Below are 12,242 nucleotides of genomic sequence, written 5' to 3' on the forward strand. Positions count from 1 at the left end.
TGCTGTAATAATCTAAGGGGTAACTTCTTATCCAGACTGTGCCACAATTAGATAGCCCCGCATTGGCCATATACCATAGATTAAATTATTCCAACTACATAATCCACACCTGTGCCTGATACATTTGCTTGGAAAAGCTAATTTTCTATCAGGCTCTCTCACCAGAGCAATTTGGTGGCTATATTTCTACTCTTGTGCACACAAACTGCCCACTTCTGAGTCATCACCCTACTACTCCCATTCTGGTGGTGCTCAGCACTTTGTGTTCATGGGAAGGTCTGTGGGAGTAATCTGACTGGCAGACCAACCTTGACAACTTGGTTCTCAGGTCAGCTTTCCCATGGCTTCAGGACAGTGGACCTCCACTGTTTCCCAGAAGTTCAGAAGGATATTACACCTCGACTTTCTGCCAGCTCCTGGCTTCCTCCACACAAGAACGAGTGGATAGGTAGCTATGTATGTAATTTATGAACCAGACCAGAGTGAGCTAGAGATATAAGACATTCATAGTACACTTAAAAATCTCACAAGCTATCAGGCTGCTATATCAGGCCATTTGCTTCTCTTTCAAGGTATTGTCCGTCGCTGTCAAACTCTCTCCCAAAGTTTCCCATTCAAGGCAGAACTCGACCAAGTGTACACACATCTCCATTAATTCTTTATTTAATTCCTATATATGTTTTCTGTTTATACGAACAATTGTGTTTCCCTGTGGGACACATCATCAGAGCAACAAGAAGAACGGAGTACGTGCAGCACAGGCTGGATTGAGGCTTTGAACTCCATTAAATAAGAGTTCTACTGACTTGTACTATTTTCATTTATGTGATGAAAAGACTGCAGATCCCTTACCAGAGAAGACATGCGGATGACAAGATGAAAAGATAATGATCAACATCATATCTCTCATTAAGGAATGGCAAATGAAAATAAAAAGAAAAGACAACTGCATGCCTATTTAAATAACAAGAAAGTACAACTGCATGCCTGTTTAAATAGCTAAAACTCAAAACATTGACAACATGGCTAGGATGCAGAGCAAGAGGGATTTTCATTCACTGCTGGCAAGAATGCAAAATGATACCGTTTGGAAGACAGTTTGGCAGTTCCTTAGAAAACTAAACATACTCTTAACATATGATCCAGCAATCACACTCCCTGGTATTTACCCAAAAGAGCTAAAAAATCAGGTCCACACAAAATCTGCATATGGATATAGATGGATAAAGCAGCTTTATTCATAATTTCTAAAACTTGGAAGCAATCAAGATGTCATTCAATAGGTAAACAGATAAACCATGCTATATCCACACAATGGAATATTGAAAAAAGTATTGTATATTAATACATATATATGGAATCTAGAAAAATGGTACTGATGAATGAATTTGTAGGGCAGGAATAGAGATTCAGGCATAAAGAATATACTTGGGACACAAAGGGGTAAGGAGAGGATGGGATGAATTGAGAGAATAGCATCGAAACATGTATATTCCCATATGTAAAATAGATTGCTAGTGAAAATTGTTGTAAAATACAGGGAGCTCAACCTGGTGCTCGGTGACAACCTAGAGGTGGGGATGGCTGGTGGGGGGAGGTTCAAGAGAGAGGGGACATATGTATACTTATGGATGATTCACGCTGTTGTATGGCAGGAGCCAACACGACATTATAAAACAATTATCATTCAATTAAATATAAATTTAAAAAATAAATGAGTTATCCAACCATGAAAAGAAAGGAGGAACTTAGATCACATTACTGAGTGAGAAAAAATCTGAAAGGGCCACATACTGTAAGATTCCAATTGCATAACAGTCTTGAAAAAGCCTATGTATGGATACAGCAAAGAGACCATTGGTTACCAGCAATTTGGGAGGAGAGACGGACAGATGTAGAGATGAACATGTGAAGCACAAAGGATATTTTAGGGCAGTGAAACTACTTTGTATGACACTGTAATAGTCCATACCTACTTTAGAGAATACATGTCATTATGTATTTGTTCAAAATCACCCAAAGTAAATTAGAGTGAATCCTCATATAAAATGAACTATAATACAAACTATGGACTTTAATTAATAATAATGCATCAATATTGCCTTATCAATTGTAACAAATGTACCACACTAATATAAGATGTTAGTAATAGGGAGAATTGGAGAGAGGATGAGGCAGGTATATGAGAACTCTGAACTTCCACTTAATTTTCTATAAATCTCAACTGCTCAAAAATAAAATCTATTAAAAATAGCTTTTAAAAGAATGCAAATGATTTGCCTGTTTTTTCTCTCCTTGTTTTGTTGTCCTTGCTTGCATCTAATTTTCTTTCCAAGTTTTAACAGTCATTCATAGCTTCTCCTGAATTAATGGATGTCACACCTGCTTCATGAACCATCTCTCTCTCTGATGGCTCCTGGAACAAGAGCCCATCTGAACACTAGTCGATTATATGTGCCATTTGAAAATGGTTATCTTTATATTGTTTTTATTTATGATTTTCTCCATCTGCCCTTATTTCTTTTCTCATAGTACAGCTGATTCAATAACATAGAGCCAATAAAAATGATTTCCCAAAGATTATGATTTCACATGTTAAATTATGCAAAATACCAATTAGCTCAACAGTTCTTCTAGAAGATGAGAAGACATCCATTTGGTTAGGTGCAAGGACATATCAGAAGCAACAGACATTACTTTTGGTATCACTGTTTTAAGTATTCATGTTTTCTCCACTCTCCTTACTGAGTGATTTTTAATTGTTATAAGCAAAGGGAAGTGAAAGTGGCTTGGTCGTATCCAACTCTTGGCGACTCCATGGACTGTACCCTGCCAGGCTCCTCTGTCCATGGAATTCTCCAGGCAAGAATACTGGAATAGGTAGCTGTTCCCTTTTTCAGGGGATCTTCTCAACCTAGGGACAGAATCCGAATCTCCTGCATTGCAGGCGTATTCTTTATTGTCTGTGCCACCAGAGAAGGCCAAGAATATACCTTCTTCAGGAGATCTTCCTGACCCAGGAATCGAACTGGGGTCTCCTGCATTGCAGGTGGATTCTTTACCAGCTGAGCTACCAGGGAATATCTCTTCCTTTAAATAAGGTACTTTTCTTATTGCTTAGGTATTTGGGGATTAAATGCAAATTCCTTTATTTTTCATCATTTTAACTCATTTTAAAGTGTCAAGTGTGAAGTTCCAATGAAGAAAATTAGAAAAAAATCCCTACCTTATGACTCACTGGCACCTCTAATTCACACCCCATGATACACTTGTGATAGGAAAGATGTATTTTCCTGGATGCCACTTCCCCACCGCTTCTGTTATTAAAGAACTCGCTAATGTGCCTTTATATTAGGAAGCCTGAAGGCTTCCACTCTCCCATTCCAGAAAGACCCACTTGTCCAGTGTCCTCATTCAAACTTAAATCAGAGATTGAGAGGCTTCATTTCCTCCTAAAAGGATTCAAAGCATATCACACTTCCCCAATAACCTAATCAGAACGTCAGCACCTCACCCTATCCATCTCTTCCCACCTTTTCTTATATAACAACAAAAGGCAGAAAAACACCTCAGTATGTGCTGCTCCACAGAACTCTTAACCTCAGTTCGCACTGGGTCTTTTATTATTTTACAAACCAGATGCATGTTCAGTTGCACACTTGTGTCCAATTCTTTGTGACCCTATGGAGCGTAGCCCTCCAGGCTCCTCTAGTTCATGGGATTATCCAGGCAAGAATAGTGGAGTAGGTTCCCATTTCCTTCTCCAGGGTTCAGTTCAGTCGCTCAGTCCTGTCCGACTCTTCACGACCGCATGAATCGCAGCACGCCAGGCCTCCCTGTCCATCACCAACTCCCGGAGTTCACTCAGACTTGGTTCCATCAAGTCAGTGATGTCATCCAGCCATCTCATCCTCTGTCGTCCCCTTCTCCTCCTGCCCCCAATCCCTCCCAGCATCAAAGTCTTTTCCAATGAGTCAACTCTTCTCATGAGGTGGCCAAAGTACTGGAGTTTCAGCTTTAGCATCAGTCCTTCCAAAGAAATCCCAGGGCTGATCTCCTTTAGAATGGACTGGTTGGATCTCCTTGCAGTCCAAGGGACTCTCAAGAGTCTTCTCCAACACCACAGTTCAAAAGCATCAATTCTTCGGCGCTCAGCCTTCTTCACAGTCCAACTCTCACATCCATACATGACTACTGGAAAAACCATAGCCTCGACTAGATGGACCTTAGTTGGCAAAGTAATGCCTCTGCTTTTGAATATGCTATCTAGGTTGGTCCTAACTTTTCTTCCAAGGAGTAAGCGTCTTTTAATTTCATGGCTGCAATCACCATCTGCAGTGATTTTGGAGCCCCCCCAAAATAAAGTCTGACACTGTTTCCACTGTTTCTCCATCTATTTCCCATGGAGTGATGGGACCAGATGCCCTGATCTTAGTTTTCTCAATGTTGAGCTTTAAGCCAGCTTTTTCATTCTCCTCTTTCACTTTCACCAAGAGGCTTTTTAGTTCCTCTTCACTTTCTGCCATAAGGATGGTGTCATCTGCATATCTGAGGTTATTGATATTTCTCCAATCTTGATTCCAGCTTGTGTTTCTTCCAGTCCAGCATTTCTCATGATGTACTCTGCATAGAAGTTAAATAAGCACGGTGACAATATACAGCCTTGATATACTCCTTTTCCTATTTGGAACCAGTCTGTTGTTCCATGTCCAGTGCTAACTGTTGCTTCCTGGCCTGCATACAGATTTCTCAAGAGGCAGGTCAGGTGGTCTGGTATTCCCATCTCTTTCAGAATTTTCCACAGTTTATTGTGATCGACACAGTCAAAGGCTTTGGCATAGTCGATAAAGCAGAAATAGATGGTTTTCTGGAACTCTCTTGCTTCTTGCATGATCCAGCAGATTTTGGCAATTTGATCTCTGGTTCCTCTGCCTTTTCTAAAACCAGCTTGAACATCAGGAAGTTCACGTATTGCTGAAGCCTGGCTTGGAGAATTTTGAGCATTACTTTACTAGCATGTGTTTTTAGGAGTGATCAGTGTTACCACAGTCCATTGAGCTATTAAACCTTCACAAATCCTGAGCATTTGATTTTTGGACCAGATAATCAATAAGCTCATAATAAAATTGGAACACTAACTGTGCTATGTATGCTAAGAAAGACGAGCAGGAAAATAGGACACAAACTGCAAATTTTTTTTATTTAAATAATCACCTAGGATGTTAAATAAATCATAAACCACAAGCAATTCTACTGTGAATATATTTAATTTGGAAAGCACTGGTGACAATGATAACTGCAAGTATGTGAAAGTTCAGATTCCGTAGAAATCTTAAGACACTATACAAAATAAAGTATAGAAATTATATTTATATAATCCACCCTGAATTTGCAGCTCAGAATATTTTGATGGTCTTTGGTCCACGCTGTCTACATGTAAAAGCCAAAGTAATTAAATAACAAAAAAAGACAAGTCTACAATAAAACATTTCTTTCTAGATTTGGTTTGTTTGTCCTGGTGTTTCTTAGTTGGAGAAAACGGATAAATGTGTTGGATCAGTAAAACTCCTTCAAGTTATGACATTTTTAGGAGAGAAAAAGGTAAAGAATGGGAAAAGAACTAACCTTTTTTAAAGTATAGTCACTATATTTTAGGTACTGTGCTAAACACTAGTTACTACCTTTTAAAACTCTACAAATGCCCTCTAATTTCAGAACCCCTGTCACCAGTCCAAGGTAAGAAAAAAAGTCAGGGTTTAAGTAATTTCAACAATAAGGAAGAGGCAAGATTTAAAATGATTTGTCAGATTTCAAAATCCATGATCTTTCCATTCCACAATGATGCTTCTCTTATAATTTGCTGGAATATCTAGCACTATAATTGTATCAATGTGCAATTTCTAGTGCATTTACAAAAAACAGATCCTTTACAGAAAGCTATGGCACTTTATTAGACTTACTACAGGTCATAAAATTAAGTAACCATTCTATTTTATAATAGAATAATAGCAATAATATACCTTAACATTTATTGAAGTCTCAATATGTATGAAGTATTCTACAAGTATGTATATTTGTTATTATACTTAATCCTCAGAAAACTCCTACAGAATACAAGGTGTTTATCCATACTGGGGATGATAAAAAATATTCAGGGTGATGAAATAATTCCATAGGTACCATGAAAAAAACATGTTGATCTATGTTATTCCAAATTAATTGGTGTTGATCATCTGTCCATCCTGTCCATCCCTGGACCCTGTGTCCATTCCTCCCTCTGCTCCTTCTCTATTCTTCATTTAATAAGCAAACTGTGTCACATTCCAAATTAAGACAAATTATAATCACAACTGAAATGCAAAACTTTTTTTTTAAAGATAATATCAACCTTATGTTCCCACTACCTGGAATAACATTCCTCTCGCCTATGTTATTCCCTGGTGGCTCAGACAGTAAAGCATCTGCCCATAATGCAGGAGACCCAGGTTCAATCCCTGGGTTGGAAAGATCCCCTGGAGAAGGAAATGGCAACCCACTCCAGTACTCTTGCCTAGAAAATTCCATGCATGGAGGAGCCTGGTGGGCTACAGTCCATGGGGTCGCAAAGAGTTGGACATGACTGAGTGACTTCACTTTCTTTCTTTCTTTCTAAGACTAAGATGGCTATTTTTTCATATACATTGCAGAATATTTTACATTAGCACAGAAAGAAAAAAGATAATACCTTTTTTTATTTTAAACTGATGAAACAGTTTTTTCATGTGCAATTAACTGTGTAAAGCACATAGTGACAGTCATTAATAGCACCGTCTTGCATTGGATGAACCCAGGTCAAAAGTGCTCAATGTGAGAATTTCCTTGAAGAAAAACTCAGAACTAGTTATATATACATCTTCATCACCTGATTCTGAAAAATGGCTAGTGTGTATCTGAAGCTGGGTAGCTAGGGTGTAGCTGAAGCTGCAATACTTTGGCCACCTGATGCAAAGAAGTGACTCACTGTAGAAGACCCTGATGCTGGGAAAGATCAAAGGCAGCAGATGACAGAGGATGAGATGGCTGGGTGGCATCACTGACTCAATGGACATGAGTTTGAATAATCTTTGGGAGTTGGTAATGGACAGGGAAGCCTGGCATGCTGCAGTCCATGGGGTCACAAAAAGTCAGACATGACTGAACAGCTGAACTGAAGTGTGTATCTATTTCTTGGATTTTAATGTAATTTCATTATTATAAAAATAAATTCAATTATTTCATTAAAACTTTTTTGAAAATATATATCTGCAGCCTAAATTGATTAAAGTTGGATGTATTTACCATTTTTTGTCTGACTCATGTTAAGTCAATCATACTTTGTTTAATGCACTTCATTTGGAATTGCTAGGTAAATATAATTAGCCATAATTATTACTGAAACAATTCCATACTCAAGAATATTAAAAAGAAAAACTGTCTAACACTTATCAATAACAGTAAATTGTTCAACTTCCAAGATGCTTACTCCTTGGAAGAAAAGTTATGACCAACCTAGATAGTATATTCAAAAGCAGAGACATTACTTTGCCGACTAAGGTCCGTCTAGTCAAGGCTATGGTTTTTCCTGTGGTCATGTATGGATGTGAGAGTTGGACTGTGAAGAGAGCTGAGCACCAAAGAACTGATGCTTTTGAACTGTGGTGTTGGAGAAGACTCTTGAGAGTCCCTTGGACTGCAAGGAGATCCAACCAGTCCATTCTGAAGGAGATCAGCCCTGGGATTTCTTTGGAAGGAATGATGCTAAAGCTGAAACTCCAGTACTTTGGCCACCTCATGAGAAGAGTTGACTCATTGGAAAAGACTCTGATGCTGGGAGGGATTGGGGACAGGAGGTGAAGGGGACGACAGAGGATGAGATGGCTGGATGGCATCACTGACTCAATGAACGTGAGTCTGAATGAACTCCAGGAGTTGGTGATGGACAGGGAGGCCTGGCGTGCTGCAGTTCATGGGGTCGCAAATTGTCGGACACAACTAAGTGACTGAACTGAGCCAAACTGAATAATGTAAGTTCTCTAACTCTGCATGTATGAAATATGTTTTTCAAGTATTAAAAGTTACCTTTTAACTGTACATAAAACTGTTGAAACATTTACTTTTATAATTTAACATCTTATATTTTGGGTTTTTTCTCTGTTGAAAAGCAACAATGTTGTGGAGAAACTTAAATACCAGTTGGTTACTCACTGTATCAATATAACTTTCCCACTATCTGGTTTATTATTCAACCAAGATTCTATCTCTACTATTCTACTTAAAATGTATTTTCCCAAAAGAATTATCTTATTAGTTCCTCCTTCCACTAATCTTTTCTGAAATATTTCATAATCCCTTTCAGACTCTCAGAAATGTCTTATACTTTGTGCCCCCATCCCCTTCCGAAGATATCTTCTTCATTTAGCACCTACTGGCATTTTCTTTGGACCTGTTCTGACCACACTTTGTCAAGCTCTTTCAACAGTTTCTCTCTCATTGATGTTGTTGTAGTTAAGTCATGTCCTCCTTTTTTTCGACCCCATAGACAATAGCCCACCAGGCATCCTGTATCCATGGGATTTCCCAGGCAAGAATACTGGAGTGGGTTGCCATTTTCTTTTCCAGAGGATATTCCCAATTCAGGCGCTAAACCAGAGTCTCCTTTACTGGCAGGATGATTCTTTATTGCTGAAGTCACCAGGGAAACCCCCTCCCACCCATTAGCCTGTAAAATTACCCAATCCATAAAAACTAACCAAGTCATATTTCAGGGCCTCTTGCCTTCTGAGATGGCCCACACTCTGGTCTGTGGAGTGTGTTTTTCTCTAAACAAATCCACTTCTTACCTATCAACTGTATCTCATTAAATTCTGTGGCCATGAGGCAAGAACTTAAAATTTACCAGGAACAGCTACTCTGCTCTAAGTTATAATGGATTCCACCAGCTTATAGGTTAGAGTCTAACATCTTTATCATAGGTTGAAAGTTTTGTTACAATCTGGCCCAACTCTTCTCATTTTGCACTAAATCCATTCATTCCCACCAAATATTCCAGACTTGAGCTCCAATACTTATAAGACCTATGAATATTGTATCTCATGCCTTACATTTTTGTTGTTTCCTTCTATCAGCTATACAACTTCTTTGCTCTCGTAGTGTTCCGTTCATGAGTATGGTATGCCCTGTTGCAGCTGTTGTATATTATTCAACTGGACTTTGTTGAGGGCAGGGAAAACAGTATCTTAATCTTCCACCACAATGACTTCACGTAAGTCACACAGTGAGTCCTCAACCACTCTTTGTTGTGAACTGACTTTAAAAAATTAATTAAAAATGCCTTATAGATTAAACTTTCACATAATATATACTATGTATCCTAAACCTTACACATTATGTATATATATATCCTATATGTATATATACATGTTAATATATGCGTGTATATATGCATATAGCTGTGTTTATGGTGTATGTATGGCTGCCGTCTCTGAGGCTGCACAGAGTCGGACACGACTGAAGTGACTTAGCAGCTGCAGCAGCAGCATGTGCACATACTTTAGGGTTGAAAAAGCCTTTCAGTATCATCTTTCCTAATCAGTAAATATCACAAAATAGGAAACCAAGAACTAAAGTCATTGAATGACCTTGCCAACATTCTAAAACTTGATAGTGACAAACACAGTGTTGAGTTCCTCTCTCAGCTCTTCATCCAGTGTACTTTTCACTAAATCACTTTAATTCAATGATCTCACCAATAATGTGATTCTAAATAAACTGTTCTACCAGGACCAAGCTTATTCTACCAGAATCTTAAGACTATCTCACCTCATTTTCTCCCCCAAATCCCTGCCTGTCTCCTTACTGCCATCAAATGAGGAACACTTATGATTCTTTCATCTCTATATTTTCATTTACAGTGTATCCCTCTTCTTTAAATATTCCCTATTTCCTCTGATAACTACTCTCAGTTCCTTCATAGATATAGTAAAGTCTACTTTCCCTCCAGAAAAAAATTAAAAGGTTCTTATCTTGCTCTCCTGTTTAATTCACCATTTTTTTTTTCACCAAACCAAGGCTCACCATAAAAGAGATTACATTATCCTCATTATACTAGCTTATATTTTCCCATGCATATAACTCTAAAGTTTAAAGATCACATTCTCATCACTCACTCATTTCATCTTCATAATACGAGGAATAGTCAGGAGAAGGTCATATTTACAGGCAGATGGGTAAACTGGAGATCAAAAGTTAAGTGACATTCCAACGTTCCTGAAGGGAGCAAGAGCTGGAACAGACACTGGAATCAAGGTCTCCATATCCTTGCTCTTCTGAGCTTTCCACTAGTTTATTGGCTTATATTTCCATCATGACATTGATATTGACACATATTGGCACCTCAGATTCTGTACAGTGAGTGCTTCTTAGACTCATCTTTGATCTGAATTACTGCTCGGCTCTTGGTACTTTAAAAGTATAAATTTGAACCCTGGCTTTAGCTAAATCAGAGATCTTCAACTCTTTAAACTGAAAAAAATTAATCTGATTTCATCTTTATCAACTAATCTGTTGATCTTTAAACTTCAAGTGGTAACAAGAATGACTCACACTAATATCCAAAAGGCTTTTCTAATCATGTGTACATGTGTGTTATTTCATGCAACATTCTGAGGCAAATTATGTACTTTGGCTTTAGATAAGTTTCTATTCAATCTCTTCACTAAGTTGCTACACAGATGCAACAATTTTTTATAAAAAATCGGGTTATCAATGTTATTGTAGCAGAGACTAATTTGTCTCTGCCTTAGAGCTCTAACAACAGCTGAAGTCAGGTCAGAGACACTCTCTGCAACTCATTTGTGATCCCATGACCAATAATATACCTTCCCTCCTCATACCTAGTGCATCCTTCTCTTAATGTTTAGGCACTGCCAAGAAACTCTTAATTCATCCCTAGCCAGGAGCACTAAGCATAATGCTTCCCACTTTCTTCCTATAAACAAGAAGTTTCAGGTCAGCTGAAGAATTGTCAGCGTCCTTTAGAGGAGAGAGGAGCCCCAGGAGAGGAGTGGTAATTCCTCATTTGGTATTGTTTTCCTGCCTGTCACTGCCCCACCAGGACCTCTAGTCAGCACTTTGCTGGGAGATTCCAAGGGGCAATTAGTTGCTTGCTTTTGTTGGCTCGTTGAAAACAAAGCAAAAAATTTTTTTCAGGACAGGAAAAGTTTAAACCTAAACATCCCAACAATAACACACTTTAAGAACCCCGCAATTCACTCATTAAGAATTGAGCTTTACAAGGTCTCAGCCAGCTCATTGGCGCCCCATTTGCCTTTAACTGTTAGACATGCCCTCACTTGGCTTGTTTCCACGTGTCCCACATAAGCTACACTTAACAAATTTAAGTCTGTATCCGTATACATCATGGCATGGAGTGAACTGTTTGCCTTAACACAGAATAAAAACCGGGGCTAAATGTTTGCTTGCTCTTTGCCAGAAATATATTTAAGAAAGTCCGAACAGAATGAGAACACAGAGGTTAAAAATAATGCACTTAATTATGAAAGTGCAGCGTTGGTTGCCCTCATTAACTACGAAGCTGTGAGGGAAATATCATTCCAGTGACTCACTAATGCCTTTTAGTTATTAGGTTCTCCTTTCCTAACAGCCTCGGACACGACCTAATTTGCCTCCTAGGAATCATACTTTTTACCTTAGGATCCCAGCACACCCAGGTCATCAAGAAGCACAGGGGTCCCTCCTGAAGCCCAGCAGTTTCGTGATGTGGACCCAGATGTGAAGATGGGAAGCACTGGGGGACTCCATTCCACTTACCAGTCTTCCACAGATAGAGGATGGGTGCCTCCGCCTCGCCAGGCGCCGCAGCCCCGTAGGCGCCCGGGCACAGCAGCAGCAGCAGGAGCGGCAGGACGGCCGGGCGCCGGCCCGCAGTGCCCCGGCTCCGGGACGCCGAGCGCCCCGCTGGCAGCCCCATGCCGCCCGCAGCCGCTCCAGGGTCCAGATCCCTGAAGGGGACGCGGCGGGCAGGGAATTTTCCTTCGCCCTCGGAATGTCTTCCCAAGTACACAACGCAAAGCTCTTTCCCGCTATTGTTCGTTTTCGTGTCAGATGAAAAGGAGGGAAAGCGCGTTTAACACCGGGGAACAATAGCGTCTGCGGTGGCCGTGGCTGCCGCCGCCGCCGCCGCTGGCGGGGATGCTGCTGCCGCT

At 39.6% G+C, this 12,242-nt stretch overlaps 1 protein-coding gene across 1 annotated transcript in view; it reads right to left on the reverse strand.

Annotated features, from left to right (window-relative positions):
- THSD7A (thrombospondin type 1 domain containing 7A) overlaps positions 1-12,007 on the reverse strand; it is a 473,410-nt gene extending 461,403 nt beyond the window's left edge. Inside the window, exon 1 of the mRNA XM_068973061.1 lies at positions 11,848-12,007. Within this exon, the coding sequence (XP_068829162.1) occupies positions 11,848-12,007 (160 nt within the window). The remainder of the gene's footprint in view (positions 1-11,847) is intronic.
- Between the last annotated feature and the right edge of the window lie 235 nt (positions 12,008-12,242).

Source organism: Capricornis sumatraensis, chromosome 5, assembly GCF_032405125.1.
Source record: "Capricornis sumatraensis isolate serow.1 chromosome 5, serow.2, whole genome shotgun sequence".
In the NCBI taxonomy this organism is placed as follows: domain Eukaryota; kingdom Metazoa; phylum Chordata; class Mammalia; order Artiodactyla; family Bovidae; genus Capricornis; species Capricornis sumatraensis.